At 60.9% G+C, this 15,778-nt stretch overlaps 1 protein-coding gene across 12 annotated transcripts in view; it reads right to left on the bottom strand.

The window, feature by feature from the left end:
• Window positions 1–1,268: 1,268 nt before the first annotated feature.
• Window positions 1,269–15,778, bottom strand: part of TNK2 (tyrosine kinase non receptor 2) — a 38,401-nt gene continuing 23,891 nt past the window's right edge. For 2 of the 12 annotated variants that reach the window (XM_055125183.1, XM_055125180.1), the window contains exons 2-16: window positions 14,871–15,051; window positions 13,960–14,030; window positions 12,551–12,775; window positions 11,566–11,721; window positions 10,782–11,059; window positions 10,106–10,232; window positions 9,760–9,906; window positions 9,591–9,685; window positions 6,813–7,007; window positions 5,725–5,816; window positions 4,827–4,871; window positions 3,410–4,323; window positions 3,246–3,341; window positions 3,035–3,162; window positions 1,269–1,907 (exon numbers count right to left, since the gene is read on the bottom strand). In XM_055125183.1, coding sequence (XP_054981158.1) covers window positions 1,901–1,907; window positions 3,035–3,162; window positions 3,246–3,341; window positions 3,410–4,323; window positions 4,827–4,871; window positions 5,725–5,816; window positions 6,813–7,007; window positions 9,591–9,685; window positions 9,760–9,906; window positions 10,106–10,232; window positions 10,782–11,059; window positions 11,566–11,721; window positions 12,551–12,775; window positions 13,960–14,030; window positions 14,871–15,033 — 2,739 coding nt within the window. In that variant the 5' untranslated portion in view covers window positions 15,034–15,051 and the 3' untranslated portion in view covers window positions 1,269–1,900. Of the gene's footprint in view, window positions 1,908–3,030; window positions 3,163–3,245; window positions 3,342–3,409; window positions 4,324–4,826; window positions 4,872–5,724; window positions 5,817–6,812; window positions 7,008–9,590; window positions 9,686–9,759; window positions 9,907–10,105; window positions 10,233–10,781; window positions 11,060–11,565; window positions 11,722–12,550; window positions 12,776–13,959; window positions 14,031–14,870; window positions 15,052–15,778 lie in introns of those variants that run through there. The other 10 variants (XM_055125176.1, XM_055125181.1, XM_055125178.1 and 7 more) reach the window with 10 other exon arrangements.

Genomic DNA, 15,778 nt, shown 5'->3' with positions numbered 1-15,778 from the left:
TTTTGGGATCATTTTTAGCAGATTATTCATAATAAGCAATAATATTATTATTATAAAAAATAAATTATTTAGGTCCTGCTTTGGGGGCTGGAGTGATAGCAGTTTGCACTCGGCCGACCTGGGTTCAATTCCTTCGTCCCTCTCAGAGAGCCCAGCAAGCTACCAAGAGTATCCTGCCCACATGACAGAGCCTGGCAAGCTACCCATGGCGAATTCAATATGCCAAAAACAGTAACAATAAATCTCACAATGGAGACGTTACTGGTGCCCGCTTGAGCAAATTGATGAACAACGGGACAACAGTGCTACAGTGCCTACTTTGGGGGCAGGGTTAGGTGTTGGGGTGGAAACATTCAAAATATGGTCATGGGAAGGTGTAATGATGGTGAGATTGGTGTTGAAATATTAAATGTAACAAATTATTGTGAAAAACCTTATAAAAATTAAAAAAATAAAATATCCTGGGGACTCAGAGGGAAAACAAACTGCCTCTGGTTGAGAAAAACTACTTACCATCTAACTTTCTAACAGACCAAAGATATTAATAGGTAGTTCATAGGTGATGAAATAGCAGTGGACAATTTTTAAATGTTTTTTCATTTGATAACTACAAATCAAAACTATATAGACATTCTTTTCTAGCTGTCAAAATGGGCAGTCGGGAAGCCTGCACCCCGTTCAGCACCCCCTCCAGACACCAGAGCTGCGCCTCATCTTGCCGCCTCCAGAACTGAGCTCTCCAGAACTCCCTCTGTGGACTGACTCACAAGCAAAGAACCACCCACGTCCAACTGTAGTGTGGTGGAAACTGCAATGGATTCGGGATCACCAGAATACCCTTCCATCCAAAGGTACCTGCTCAAACAGGCAAGACAACCCAAATGTGTATCCCAACCTGAGTAAGTGGGAACCCCCCCCAATACTGCCACAGAACCCTTCAAACTAAGTGGGGGGGGGGGAAGAAACATGCAAGGAACAGATGCTAGAGGCAGCTGCAGTGGGGGCTCTGTGGTTTATTCTTTGAATTGTGACTCAGGGGAGAAAAAGAACATATTGAAGGCTGATTCTTGCTGACTGTCGACTCTGTCCCAGCTGAGACATCCCACTCACACTGTGTCATCCAGAGCACTTCCCAGAGCCTGGGGTGGGGGCTCCCAAGCCTACACTCTGTCACGCTGGCCAGAGGGGGTGCTACGAGACCTGCTGCTCTATGCTTTAGGGTCTGAGGAGCCAGAGGCAAAGAACAGGCAGAGTCAGACTCGAGCATGTAACTTTAAAATAGAAATCAGCTTTATTTCTCTGGGAGAAGCACAGAGCATAGCTGGGGAGGCAACATTGGCAACACAGAACAGCACAGGGGAGAGCTGGGTCAGAGGAGGCACGGGCGACCCTCCCGAGCGGCTGCCCCCTTGGTCTCCTTCCACCCGGGGCTCACCCCACAGAGAGCTCTGGCAGCCTGGCTCTGCTTCAGCCACGTCCAACGAGTGCCAGGCTACAGTCCTCAGTCACAGTTTGTTCGACCATCCACGACTGCCCGCAGAGGCTCCCTGGGGTAGGGCCCTTGGGTGCAGGCCCACCTTCCTGGGTCACCCACACACCCTCCCTTTCTGGGGAAGCCTGGCTCCCCGCCCGCAGGGACACCCTCCAGTCACGCCCTGCCAGGGACCTGAGCCACAGGGCCTGCCCTCACAGCACTCCCTCCTGCAGCTGGGCTGGGGCCTGTAGGCTGCACCAGTTATAGGACAGGGGAGGGAGAGATGAGCAAGGCAGGCTCCCAGCTGCCGGCTGCCACGGCCAGGGAAGCCAGGTCCTCCAGTCCCGGGTGGGGCGTCTCCCCACCCTTTGGATAGACAGACTCAAAGTGATTCCTTCAGGGAAAACCCTCAGCTCTCCGGACAGCTCAGCGCCTGCAAGACAGAAAGCAATGAGAAACCCGTGTCCGTGAGTAGGCAGTCACTGGTACTCTTGGAAAACTGGTTAGAAAGTGGTTTCTGAACTTACTATCCCAGGATTTGCCCCTCCCCTTTTAATGTAAACCACAAGAACAGCAATATTGAGTACTTGAGTATGCAATGCTGAGCCGGACAGAGAAAACCTGGGCTTCTCTGGCTGTGAATCGGGAAGAGTGAGCAGGAGCGAGGCACTAGGCTGGGTGTACCAGGGGCCGCCCACCACGCCTCCAGACCTTCTCATCTCACGAACGATCCATGGGTCAATCTGTACATTCTGTACTACGGAGAGATGTGTTTGCTTGTTCTGTTTTGAGGCCACTTCTGGCAGTGCTCGGGGCTTATTCCTGACTCTGTTCCGGGATCACTCCCAGCAGGGCTCTGGTGACCATGAGTGGTGTCGGGAATCAAACGGGATCAGCCATATGTAAGGCATTAAAAAAATAAAATGTGCATTAAAAAAATAAAACCAGAAGGTGGGGCTGGAGACATAGTACAGCAGGGAGGCTGTTTGCCTTGCACAGAGGTTTGATCCCCAGCATCCCATATGGTCCCCCAAGCACCACCAGGAATAATTCCTGAGTGCAGAGCCAGGAATAACCCCTGAGTATCTCCTGGTGTGGCCCCCAAACAAACAAAAACCAAAAAATCTGGAAGGTAATGATTTGTGGGACAGTCCTTAACAAAGGCACTCAAACTTGCAGATACTGCTTAAAGGGAAGCATTACATGAGAGGAGAAAGATGTTTAAGCTACCTGGAGACTGAAATGTAACCCCCTTCAACAACTTAAATTCCCTCTTTTACTTGTCAGCCCACCTGGCTTGTTCCTGGGGCTTGCTTTTTTGGGGGCCAGATCACACACTGAACTGCTCAGGGATACTCCCAGCTCTGTGCTTGGGAGGTCGTTCCTGGCAGTGGTCAGAGGAACCCAGCAGTGCTGGGGACTGGCCTAGGGGGTGCTGATCAGCTCTTAGCCGCCTCCCTAGACCCTCTGCAGTTCATCTAACCAAGCGGCAGAGCAGACTCCCCAGACACAGCCTTGCCCTGCCCCACGTGCTCTGCTGCCGTGCCAGGTGGCACTCACTTGTGGTGGGCAGGGTTGCAGGAGCCCAGAAGATGGCAGCCGGCCTGCTCCAGGTTCCAGTCAAACATCTCCAACACCTTGTGACATTCGCCTCGTGGCTGCAGCCCCAGCCCGAACAGCTGCTCCACCTAGGGACAGAGAGCCTGGGTTGTGGGGTGGGGGAAGGGTCTCGGGAACCCACCAAGTCATGCTGGGCTGGGGACAGTGGTACCTTCAGATACTGGGCTGCCCTCTGCACGCTCCAGCTGTGGCTCTGCAGGGCCGCCTGGCACTCCTCTGTGGTCACCCCATGAACCATGGCCTGCAGCTGGGCACACCCACCCTATCAGCATAGGGGGTGGGGCGTCGCCCACCGGCCCCCAGGCCCGCACTCACCGTCTGGACCTTGTCGGCGGGCACGTCCCCCGCGTTGCTGTTGTTGGCCGAGAAGTTGGCCTTGGGGTCAGGGGCCGCGTGGGGCATGGGCCGCACGGTGGCGGTGGGCGCGGGGGCGGGCGCGCCGGGTGGCTCAGGCCCCGCGGCCTCGCGCAGGAAGCGCTGGTAGCGCTCCAGGTAGGGCGGGCGCTCGGGCAGCAGGTAGTAGTGGGTGCTGCTGACCTTCCTGCCGTCGCGCACGATGGGCAGGATGCAGGGTGCGGCGCGGGGCCCGGCGGCCTGCGTCACCTGAGGGCTGGCGTACTTGGGGTCGGGCGCGAAGCTCTGCGTGGTGGGCATGGGCGGCGGGGGCTGGCGTGGCGGCAGGCGGGGCGGCGGCCGTGGCGGGGCGGGTGGGCCTTGCGCAGGCTCCCGCGTGGGCTCCCAGCCCTCCCGCAGGCGCTCCCGCAGGCACTCCTGCTGCAGCGCCCCGAAGAGCCGCGCTGCGCACGCCGGGCTGGCCGGGCACACCGGCGGAGCGTCCTCGTCCAGGGCCACGTCGTCGTAGGCGGGCGGCGGGGGCAGGGGGCGCGCATCCCAGTCCACCACGGGCGTGGGGTGCAGGGGCCGGGGTAGGGCCCGCGTGGGGCTCTGAGGCGGGGTCTTGTCCAGCAGGGAGACGGCGTCCAGGGCCAGCTGCGCCAGCGAGGGCGCACAGGGGCGCGGGGCCGGGAGCACGGCGTCCCCCTCAAAGTCGATGAGCGCGACCTCGGCGGCCCCACCACCCCTTCCCCCGGCCAGGGGCTTGGCCAGCCCGAGCCCCTGGGGCGGCCCCGGCCTCCGCAGGCTGAGCCGCCGCAGGTCGCTGCACAGCGGGTCCGGGTCCTCGCTCACGGGGTCGTAGGTGGGCTCTGTGGGAAGAGAGGGCCCGCCGCCAGCAGAGTGGGAAGGGGAAGGGGAAGGGGCCCTGCACATCAGAACTTCCCCTCACGCCTGACCCTTACAGACCCCCCCACGCCCGACCCTTACAAGACCCCCCACGCCCGACCCTCACAGCTCCCCCCACGCCCCACCCTTACAGTTCCCCCACGCCCCACCCTTACAGCCCCCCACACCAGACCCTCACAGCTCCCCCCATGCCCGACTCTCACAGCTTCCCCCAGCTCACTAGAGCAGCCAAATCTCCCCGATGGACAGGTGTCGGACTTGTGTCCAGCCCTGTCCCTGGGCACGTGGCCCCTTTCAGGCGCCGTGGCCGGGCCAGTCAAGACCAGAGCCGGCTCCAGCCCATGGGCACTGTCCAGCCGGCCAGGGGGAAACCCACACTGGCCTGTGGGTTGGCGAGCCCGAGGGGGCGGGGGCAAGCTCAGTTTGCTGCCCCCCAAGTGGGGAGGAGGAGGAAGAGGAGGAGGGCCTAAGCCCAAGCAGCTCCACTTACTGTGCGTGAAGACGGTGGGCTGAGGTGGACGCGGAGGAGGCTCCCCTGAGAAAGGCCATGCGGAGAGCAAAGGGTGGGCGCAGAGGAGCATGTGGGCAGTGAGAGAGAGGGTGGGGCAGGGGGAGGAGAAGAGAGGGAAACAGAGAGAGAGGGAGGGGGAAGGAGGGAGGGAGGGATGGAGGGGAAGAGAGGGACGGAGGGAGGGGGGAGAGAGGAAGGGAGGGAGGGGGAGAGAGGAGGAGAGAGGGAGGGAGGGGGAGAGAGGAGGGAGGGAGGGGGAGAGAGGAGGAGAGAGGGAGGGAGGGGGAGAGAGGAGGGAGGGAGGGGGAGAGGAGGAGAGAGGGAGGGCGGGCGGGAGGAAGGAAGGGAGGGGGAGACAGGGAGAGAGGGAGGGAGGAGAAGAGAGGGACAGAGGGAGGGAGGGGGAGAGAGAGGGAGAAAGGGAATGAGCAGAGAGGGACAGGGAGGGAGAGAGGGATGGAGGGGGAGAGAGATGGAGGGAGGGGGAAGGAAGGGGGGAGGTATGGAAGGGGAGAGAGATGGAGAGAGGGAGGGGAGGGATGGAGGGGGAGAGAGGTGAGCAGGTGGTATGTGAGCACAGACAGACAGGCAGCAAATGGGAGTGGAAAGTCATGGGCAGGACAATGAAACGCAGTGGCCTGGGGTCACAAGGAAGCCATGGAGAGTGGGACAGGGGCTCAGGAGAGGCTGCGGTCCCGGCCAGGCGGGAAGGGGAGAAGGGCCACCCTGTTGGATACAGCTGCCTCTCCCTGTCCATCCATCTGTCCCCCCCCCATGCCCAGCTGCAGCCAGAAGCACAGCTGTCCCCACTGCGGCCCGGACCCAGGTGCCCCAGAAGCCAGAGACCCTCTCAGGGGCCCAGGAGGAGGGTACTTACTTCTACCCCTTCTGAGATGCGGAGTGGAGTGGGAGGCGCTTAGCTCCACGCTCAGCAGGTCGGGAGGGTCCATGGGGTTCCCCAGATACAGTCTGTGGGGACAGAACGAGGTCAAAAGGTGCAGGGAGGCCTCTGTCCCCAGGAGCCCCGGGCCAGAGGGAGGACTCCCTTCCCTGGACCCTGACCTTCCCCGCTCCCTTCCCACAGGCCTGAGAGGCACAGAGAGGCATAGATGGAGACCTGGGCTGGCAGCAGCTCCGCGAACACCTGAGAGGCAGAGCAGTTGTGGGACCTATGCCTGCAGCTGCCCGCTGGCTGCTCTGCTGCAGCCCTCCCACCCATCCCCCGCACCAATTCAGCCCCTCCCCTGAATGGCAGGGTCCCCAGAGGCACAGCTGGGCTGGCCACAGCAGGCCGTAGAGGGCAGAGGGCACCAGCCCCTCAGGAGGGGCCTGCATTCCCTCCCCACACTCGCCCTGGGCATGTGAGCATGTGTGCATGCATGTTGGGGGCACACATGGGGAAGGTGTGTGTGTTTGTGTGAGTACACATGCACACATGTGTTAAGGAGGGACAGGAAGGGAAGGGTCTTCTTTCCTTTTTATGTTTTACTGTATTTGATCATCCATTACTTTAGGTTGGTATAAGTACTGAGATGATGTTATGAAAGTTTCAAGGTTTAGAGCTCCTGAAACTCTTGACTAAGAAGGTGGGAAGCTCTGGTTACTGGTTGTTTCCAGGGCTCCTGGGGGGAAGCCTTCTTTACCAGGCTTCTGAGAGTGGAAAAACGTCTTGAGTGATCAGGAGAGAAAGGGCGACTAGAGCCAGGCCTGGAAGCCCCCTGAGGCCAGCCAGCTCCTAAGAAGTGGCTAATGCTGGCCCCAGTGACCTCATCCTTCCATTACAGGAGACCCAGGCCCCACCCAAGTCCAGAGTGAGCCAAGGGAAAAGGAAGCGAACTGCGGGGACACAGCTCACGGTCCCGGCCTGTGCCCCGCCCTGGGTCCCAGCAGAGTGAAGGCCAGCAGCAGAGCAGGGAACTGGCTCCTCCAGTGCCGGGGGTCCTTCGGCCCTCCCCACGTCCTCACTCATCAATCCTGTCGGGGAAGCCCCAGCAGTGGCGCGGGTCACTGTCCCCATGCCCTGTGTGGATGAAGCTGTTCTGCAGAGGCTGGCTGATGTCCTGCGCAGACAGGCCGGCCACGGAGGTGACCACGTTCCGAGGAAAGGGCCCCACGCACAGCGTCCTTGTGTTCTGCCCACGCCACCAGTAGTTCTCAGCCCTGTGAGAGATGGCCATGGTGAGGGGCGGGCCTGGGAGCAGGTGCCGGGATCAGCCCTCCCCAGGAGCCCGAACCACCAGAGACCTACACACATCCTTGCCCTGAGGGAATATCCACACCTGTGACATCACCTGCCAAGTTTATCAGAGACCCAGAAGGCTCAGGACCATCTTGCCTGCCAGGCGGGCCCGACCCTCTTTTGGACCTGATCCCTCTCTTAGCTGGTCCCAGGAATGCTGCCCCTCCACGCAGAGCCAGGCTCTGGCCGGCATGCCTCTCCCAACCGCCTCGCCTGCTGGCAGTGTGGCCCCATCTGGGGGGGAGTCTCGCGCCTACTCGTACTCTGGAGCTGCCTTGTGGCCCAGCCTGGAGGAGGCGTGCCCCGCTGCCAATGCCAGGTACACACCCCCATCCTGGGGCCATCCCCCGACACATGCACCAAGGGGAGCTGGGAGGCTGGACGGAGGCGGAGAAGCCTAGGCTTCTGCCCCACCCTCCCCAGTGGCCCCACGAGGCAATGCCACGGCCCGCACCCAGAGATGAAAGGCCACCTGGCAGCTCCGTGGAAGCATGGCAGTGCCCAGCCCGCTCCCAGACACAGCCACCCTGTGAGCAGCAGCCCTGCCTGCGGGTGGGCAGGGCAGGAAGGGAAGGAAGAAGGGAGGCGACACCCTGGAAGGGACAAAGCCCATCCGAAAATAGCCAGATGGACAGGAGGGGGCTGTCCCCGACCCGCAGCCAGGCCCTGCCGCTGCTCCCCATCCCCACTGCTCCCGGGCTCTACACAGCCCTCACGTAACTGTGGACCCCAACTTTTAGGGTGTTCTGAGCGGGGGTGCAGAGGCAGTCTGGAGCAAAACGCACGGGCAGTGCACGCAGGGTGGCCCGGACGCCAGCTCCTGCTTCCTGTGCGAACTCTCAGCAAAGCCAGAGGGGATACCACCCCCCCCTTTCCCTGGAGCAGCTCGACCACCCCGCCTCTGAGAGGGCAGGACACAAAGGCCCTCCGCAAGCACCCACGCCAGGAACTCCGGGCCACCCTCCCTGCAGGCAAGGCTCTGTCTCAGCTGCCCCTGTGCACCCGCCTGGGGACAGGGCTGCAGAGAACAGCTCTGGGGCCACCACAGGGCGGAAAGGCCCAAGCCCAGTGTGTGGGGGCTGATGCGGTCCTGAGGGGGCGGCCAGTGCCGCCGGGCACTCCGGAAGACCACCATCTCGAGAGCAGCTCCGACTCTTGCCCCTCTCCCTACGGGCACATTTGAGAATGGCATTCAGTGCCTCTGTCCCTTCTCTGAACCAAGAAACAGAGCAAAGACTTGTGTCCAGCCGAGCTGGCCTCCCCACCTGGCCCTGGGGCTAGGTCAGGAGTGTCCCTGGGGGTCTAACCTGCGGCTGCCCAGATGCACGTGGGGACTGCCAGTGGCCCGGGCTGGCAGGACACAGACACACCACGAGCCCCGCAGACAAGCCCACCCCAGTGGGCACAAACAGGACAACCTGGACACAGGCCAGGGTAGGCAGCCACACTGTGCACCGCCGCCCGCACCCCCCCCGCCCCTCTCCTCCCACCACCGGACAGCTCTGGAGGCCCAAAGGCAGGTGCTGAGGTTCGAGGAGGCCTGAGGCACAGGAGGCGGCGCAGGGTCCAGTGCAGGGCCAGAAGAGTGGCCGGCCATGCCCATGGGGCCTCCCAGGAGGGGGGACCCAGCCCCACCCACGGCAGCCAGCTCCAGGCGTGGCCCCAAGGCACACACTCCACAAACACAAGCAACCAAGTCTCCCCTGGGAAGCAGAGTGAAGGTGCACGGGCAGACACCCCTAGCTCCTGGGCTGCGGGTGGGCCACGGGCTGAGGCTCTCGGGTGCCCCTGCAGCAGGTGTTCCTGCAGTCTCTTCCTCCATCCCTCAGACCCAGGCCACTGCCTGCTCTGGCCCACCCCCCCACACACACCCCTGCCCACACACGCACTTGCTGGTCAGCCTTCCTACCAGGGAGCTGCAGCCGGCTCTGGGGTCAACTCCGCCAACCCCAGTCGTCTACGCTGGCGGCCACCACCCCAGCCCCAGGCCCCTGCTTGTTGGGAGCACAGGAGCAAGGGTCTTCCTGTCCCTGCTTGCCTTCCGGTCATCTCTCTAACCCCTACCCTGCCCATCCAGTTCCTGGGGATCAGACAACAGAGGGTGCAGTGTGTGTGTGGAGGGGGGGACAGGGGCTGGGTGGCTGCAGGCAGATAACAGGGTCTGCATGATGCAGCCTGGAGGCAAGGAGGAGCCACGATAGAGTCCCCCAGGGGACAGAGGCTGGGGGCTGGGATATAAGGGGGGACACACAGGAGTCCCAGTGAGGAGAGGAGGGGCCTGGAGAAGGACCAGTCAGGGGTTCCAGAACCCCAACTGAGGCTCCCACACAAGGCTGAGTCTCCTGCCCACTGGAGCGGAGTGGTGGGCAGAGGCCCTAGGACAGGCATCAGGTGAGGTTGGCTGGCCTTGCGTGAGCGGACCTTTGTTCAATCCCATCACCCCAGAGTCAGCACTGTCGGGGCATGGAGCCACAGCCCCTCCCTGCACACCCCTGACTCCCCACCTGCCCTCGATGACTGTGATGACGTCATTCATCTGGATGTGCAGTTTGTCAGGCTCCTCGAAGTCCTGCAAGGCCCTCATGTCAGTGGGCTGGGCCTGCAGAGAGATACAGGTCACGGCCTACACAGCCCAGCCTGCCCCTGCAGGCCCAAGCCCGAGGCAGCTCTCACCTCCAGCAGGAAATCCCGGAGGGCCACAAAGGTGGGCCTGTCCTCTGGCTTGTGGGCCCAGCACTGGACCATGACATTGTAGATGTCCTGTGGGCAGTCCTCAGGCCGAGGCAGCCGCTCGCCCTCCTTGTCGATCTTATGCAGGATCTGGGGAAGGGGAGGGGGTGCAGGCATGCACTCTCCACCTCTCCCCTATCTAGGGAACAGGCCTGTACCCCAGCCTCTGCTACCCGCGAGGCTCATGAGTCCAGGCCAGAGCTCCGGTGGAGGGAACCAGCTGAGGGGGTACACTCCAGCAAGACCAGGCTGGGCAGAGGCCAGGGGGGAACATCTGAGGGCACCCTACCTGACTGCCATTGAGGCCAATCCAGGGCTCCTGGCCGTAGGTGAACATCTCCCACAAGGTGACCCCAAACATCCAGGTGTCGCTAGCGTGGGAGAAGGTGCGGGTCTTCAAGCTTTCGGGGGCACACCTGGCAGCAGCAGGGGTCATGGAGAAGGCGCCTCAGGGGACCCTCCCACAGCCCAAACCAAAACTCTCCTTCTATAGCCATCCTGCCAGGTGCCACACCTGGCAGCGGCTAGGGCACACCAAGAGGTGAGCCATGGCAGCATCTGATATGGGGTGCACAGGAAGTAGACAGGGGCAGGAAGCTCCTGAAGATGGCATGCAAAAACTGGGAATAAAAGCCCCCAGCTCGCTCCTTTCCTCAAAGGCAGACCAGGTGAGAAGAAGCAGGGTTCCCAGAGGAGGGAAGCAGGGAGGGAGGTCTAAGGCTCAGGGATCAGATCTGGAGTGGGCTTCTAACTGGGGGGGGGGGCGGTAATTTCTGGATTTGAGGGTCATCCAAGATTGAGTCACACAGCAGACTGGACAGTGTGTGGAGAGGCCCTGGTCACAGTCGACAGGGTCCAGGAGGGCCCCCCATCTCCGCTGGAGAAGTGAAGGGGGTGGCGGACAAGATGGCCAGTCAGGCCCAGATGAGCCCAGAGCAGGGAGCCGGTTGGGACTGGGTCCTCACCAGGCGAAGGGCACCTTGCGGTGCTCCTGCATGACGTAGTGGTCGTCATTCTGGGGCAATGCGCGCATCAGCCCGAAGTCCCCAATCTTCACCAGGTCCCTGGTGGCCAGCAGCAGGTTGCGGGCAGCCAGATCTCGGTGAATGAAGCGCTTGGACTCCAGGTAGCCCATGCCCTCGGCCACCTGCACTGCGTAGCGGCTCAGCGTGCCCAGGAGGAAGCGGCCCTGGTGCTTGCGCAACCGGTCCAGCAGCGAGCCCAAGGGCGCCAGCTCTGTTACCTGGGGCCATGCAGAGGGAGGCAGCCATGAGCCCCACCCTCCCTCTCCTCTGTCCCTAGGCCTACCCCTGGGACAGCCCAGGGAAGCTGGCCCGAGGGGTAGGCGAGAGGCCGGAGACCAGGGCGCAGGTGACTGTGAGCTCAAGCCCCACACCCCACCAAGGGTGGCGAGCACTCCCCATGGGCCCCAGAAAGAGAGGTTCAGGTGAAAAACCAAATTCTCTGGCCAGAGCTGGAGACACAGTATACAGTGTATGGTGCATATACAACCCACCCAGCCTGGCTCAGCAGTCTGATACCACACAGGGTCTCCCACATGCTGCCCGGAGCCGCTCCTGAGCACTGCTGGGGATGGCCCAAATCAAAAACAAGGTTCCAGGGCCAGCCCCTCCCAGAAGGGAAATGCTGCTAACAAGCAAATAACAAACTGCAGATGGACACAGTGCCCCGGGTCTGATGCTGAGACGAAGGGCGGGTCAGGAATGTGGGGCAGCTGTAGGCACTCACCATCTTCATGGGCAGTGTGAGCACCACCCCGTACAGGCGGATGAGGTTCCGGTGGTCGAGTGAGTGCATGGCGTTGACCTCCCGGATAAAGTCATCCATGGCCTCTGGCTGGCTCAGCACATCCGGCTTCAAGCACTTCACGGCCACACTCACCTGCTTGGAGCAGAGGCTGCGAAGGTCAGCGCAGAGCCCAGCTCTGAGCCAGCCTTGGCCTCAGCCCAGCATCTCATGCGATCCGGGCGTGGAGGGGGGGGCACACCACCCCTCAGGGCCAGTCTTTCCCGAGGGTGTGCACAGGTTAGAGAAAGACCATCAGGTCAGAGATGACCAGTGTGAGAGGCTATTAAAATGTTAAACGCAAACTGGGAGATTGATGCCACAGGGGTGAATATGCTTGCCTTGCATGTGGCAGAGCCTGGTTTGATCTCTGGCACCATATATAGGGTGATCCCTGAGTGATCCACTGCAGAGCCAGCATTGCTGGATAGGATCCACCCCCTCCTCCACAATGTTTTAAAGTAAATTAATTGAATAAAATGCTGCAACAATGTGGAGCACTAGGTTTTGTGGGGGTAAAGAGACAGCTCAAGAAACAATGTAAGCTCTGCATCAGGGACCCTGAGTTCGATCCCAAGCATCACTAGAAGAGACCCCCTAAGCCTGGAACTGGGAAACACCAGTGAACACTGCTCACTTCCTCTTGCATGGTCCTCCAGACAATGTGACCCCAAAATTTAAAAAGCGGGGGCCAGAGAGAAAGCACCGCGTGTGTGCAGGGTGCTGGCTCTGCACTGCTGCCCTGGGGGAGATCCTGTACCCCACGCGGTGCCCCACCCAAGAGCTATGCTCCAAACTTATATCTTAACTAAATTCAGCCAAGTATCAGTGGGGAGGGGGCGTGGGGGTGGCTGGGCAGTGACACACATCCCATTATAACTGGAGAGACACAGAACGGGCACTAAGGGGGTCAGCCTCAGATGCTCACCGCCTTCCCCGAGGGGGCATCCCACTCGCCCCGGCGCACCACTCCGAAGGAGCCATCCCCCAGCTTCTCCAGGAGACGCAGGTCCTTCTCTGCGATGAGGCAGGTGAGGCTCTGCAGACCACCCTCCCCAGTGGCCGGGGCCCCCGGCCCAGGTGAGGGCTTCCGGAAGGTGCTCTGGGAGTGGTGAGGTGGGAACTCAGCTTCCAGCCGCTTCCCGCTGAACACCTGTGGAGGCCGCCAGGGCCAGAGGAGACTCAGTGCAGCCTGCTAAGGCCTCTGTGGCACCCCCTGCTCCCCTAGGCCCCCCAGCACCTCCCTGTCCATTTTTAGCCCTGGCCCCTTCTCTGTTGCCCACTTGGTGCTGTCTGTCTACCCTCCCTGGGGAGCCACTGCCCTTCCTCCTGCCTGCAGAGAAGAATCCGAGCCTGAGCTGGGGCAGGAGCTGGAGTATGCTGGGGGAGGGCTGTGATGGGCCCAGCCTAGAAGACAGCTGGGCTTCGGGGGGCGCTGAGGGCAGACACGGCTGGCTGGGCAGGGAGGGGGTCGGGGACCGCAAGTCGAAGCTGCCCCCAAGGCTGGCAGAGCTGTATCAGGCAGGACCCCTACTGCAGCCCAGGAACTAGTTCCTGACGCTTCCAGACCAGAGACAGGGGCCTCGGGTTCGACAGGCTTGGACCCTGCAAGTGCAGGGCTGGGAGACCTCAGGGCCCCTGGCCTGTGTGCCACGGCCTGCCCGCTCAACACACTCCTCCTCTTCTTAGACCTGGGCAAAGGTCCAGGACAAGTGTCCCCAGAAAAGGCCACAGGCTCCCAAGAAACAGACAAAAGACTCCACTTGCTCCACTTGCCTGACTGCAGCCAGGGAGCCCGTGGCCAACCCCAGGGCACAGCTCTGCCCTGCCCATCCCACCCCAGCTGGGAGGCAGAAGTGGGGCAGGAAGGCCCTGGCTGGCTCACTTCCTCCCGCATTGTTCTCCAAACAATGGGCCAAGGTTCACTGAGTCAGACAGTCAGACAAGGCACTCTCCACTCCACAGACCAAATCAGGGCTGGCTGGGAGGAGCAGGGCAGTGGGGAAGGGAAGGAAGCTGGCAGCAGCGCCAGGTGTCCAGACAGACAGCTGCAGGCGGGGACGGCAGCAAGGTTCCCTCCCCTATGCTGGCCCCTACGTCCACAGACAGAGCAAGGGCCAAGTGATGGTGCACTTGTCACCATGCACCTGCCCCAGGCCCCTGTGCTCGCAGACCCCTCCTGCCAGCTCTGGCGGAAACAGACACTTAGCCAGGCCGATAAGGCCCAGGAAGAAGGCAGACCAAAGGCAGCTCGCGATGACCTGCCAGGACAGGGGCCTGACCGAGGGGAGTGTCCCCACCCCCCGGCACCCCCACTGTCCCTCTGGGGCCGCTGACCTTGCTCATCCAAGACTTGCGCTTACACAGGGCCCTCCTCCTCTTCACGGCCTCCCACAGCCGCCGCTGGCCTGCAGGGGTGCGGGGTGGAGTGGAATGGCTGTCAAAGTCTGCCCATGGCACGGGGCGTCCACCAAGGAAGCCATCTTACCCCCTTCCCCCACCCCCATGCCCACCTTTCTCACTGATCTGTCACCTTCAGGCAACTGGAGATGGGATGGAAAAGAGAAACCAGCCCCCCAGCAGAGCAGGAAGGCAGCCAACCCTCTGCCCAACTCTCAGGGAGAAAAAAAAAATAGCTTTCCCCAACGCCCCAATTTTTGGTTCTATAAAATTACACTACTGGCATCCCAGATCAATGACACAGGCCAGAGCAGATAAGTCAGTGTCTAGTTAGGCACATTACGGCCTTTCCAGCTATTCTAAATCCAAATGCCAATAGCTTCCTATGTTCCTTAAGGAGGGACATGATTCTAAATCCCACGGCTGCTCCTCTGACGGTCAGTGGGGAGGGGAGCATTTAGCTAATAAAGGTCTTTACACAGATGAGTGAGATGAAAGGGAATGAGTTCAGCCTGGCACACCTCTGTGAAAGAGACAGACGTCTTGGTGTTTGCAAAGTCTCATAATGCCATACACACACCCTGAGCTGCCAGAGACAGACCAGCAGCCACGGCCTGTGGGCTCCTTCTCTGCGGGGGGCACGGCTGCTGCACAGCAGACCCGCCCAGCATCTCTCAGGGGAGGGGACAGAGCAGTGTGCGCCAACCTTGAGTACCAGGAGCTAAGAACCACCTCATTCTTCTCGAACCCAGACCTGCCAGCACTCCTCAGGATACACAGAAACACCTTCTCTGGGGAGGGGCGCGGAGGTAAAAGGCCAAGGGGAAGTGATGAGTCTCTCCACATACCAGGCCGGCCCATGCCGATCTTCTCCAGGTCCTCATTCTTGACGTACTCAAAGTGGGACAGGCGGGTGACATTGAGGTCGTCGCGCAGCCGCAGGAAGTACTGCTGCAACTGCACCTCCGACAGCAGCTCCAGCAGCCAGCCCGTGCCCTCCTCTGGCTGCATGCCGCCGCTCCCCAGCCTCTGTGAGAGAGGGGCAGCTCAGGAGGCTGCAGAGACCGGTCAGTACCCCCTCCCACCCCCCTCCCTGCAACAGCCAAGCAGAGTCAGGGCAGAGATGGGGGCTGATGCCCAGAATCCAGCTGGCTGAGTGCCCTGGAGTAAGGTCTCTGTTTTCAGGCTCTAGTCTGCCTGAAACTCTCCCAGGGTCACTAAAAAAAAAAAAACAAAAAACACCCACAACCAAGCAAAACCAGACTACGTCTCCAGGAAAACGGACACATTCTTGCTCTTGAAGTTCTAATAGATTTCCTGAGGGAACACAGAGTCACTGGATCTTTTCAAGGCTCCCCAGGCCTCTGGGACCCCACACTCAGGAGCCTCTCCACAGACCCCAGAACCCACAGGCTGCCGTGAGGGCAAGTCAGGGCGGCAGGGGTGCTGGGGAGAGACCGGTCGGTGTGGGCAAAGATAGCAGCTGTAAGGAAATACCAGGTCTCTCCATCTTCACATGCAATCCTACCGCTACTTTCCTTACAAAGGCAGTACGAGGGGCCCAAAAGGCTGAGTGCATGCAGCAGCCCAGGCTGACCCCCAGCATTGTATGGCTGCCCAGCATGACAAGGAGTAAGTCCCGAGCACCAAAAGCAACAGGGAATACATGAGGGCTGAATCAGGGCTCAGTGGCGAGGCTGAGACCTGTGTTGGGGGACCGAGGGGGAGCTGGTGTCACAGGCACTTGGTGTGGAAG

The sequence above is a fragment of the Sorex araneus genome, chromosome 2 (genome assembly GCF_027595985.1).
Source record: "Sorex araneus isolate mSorAra2 chromosome 2, mSorAra2.pri, whole genome shotgun sequence".
NCBI classification, from domain to species: Eukaryota; Metazoa; Chordata; class Mammalia; order Eulipotyphla; family Soricidae; genus Sorex; species Sorex araneus.
This window is presented reverse-complemented; position numbering and strand designations above follow the sequence as displayed.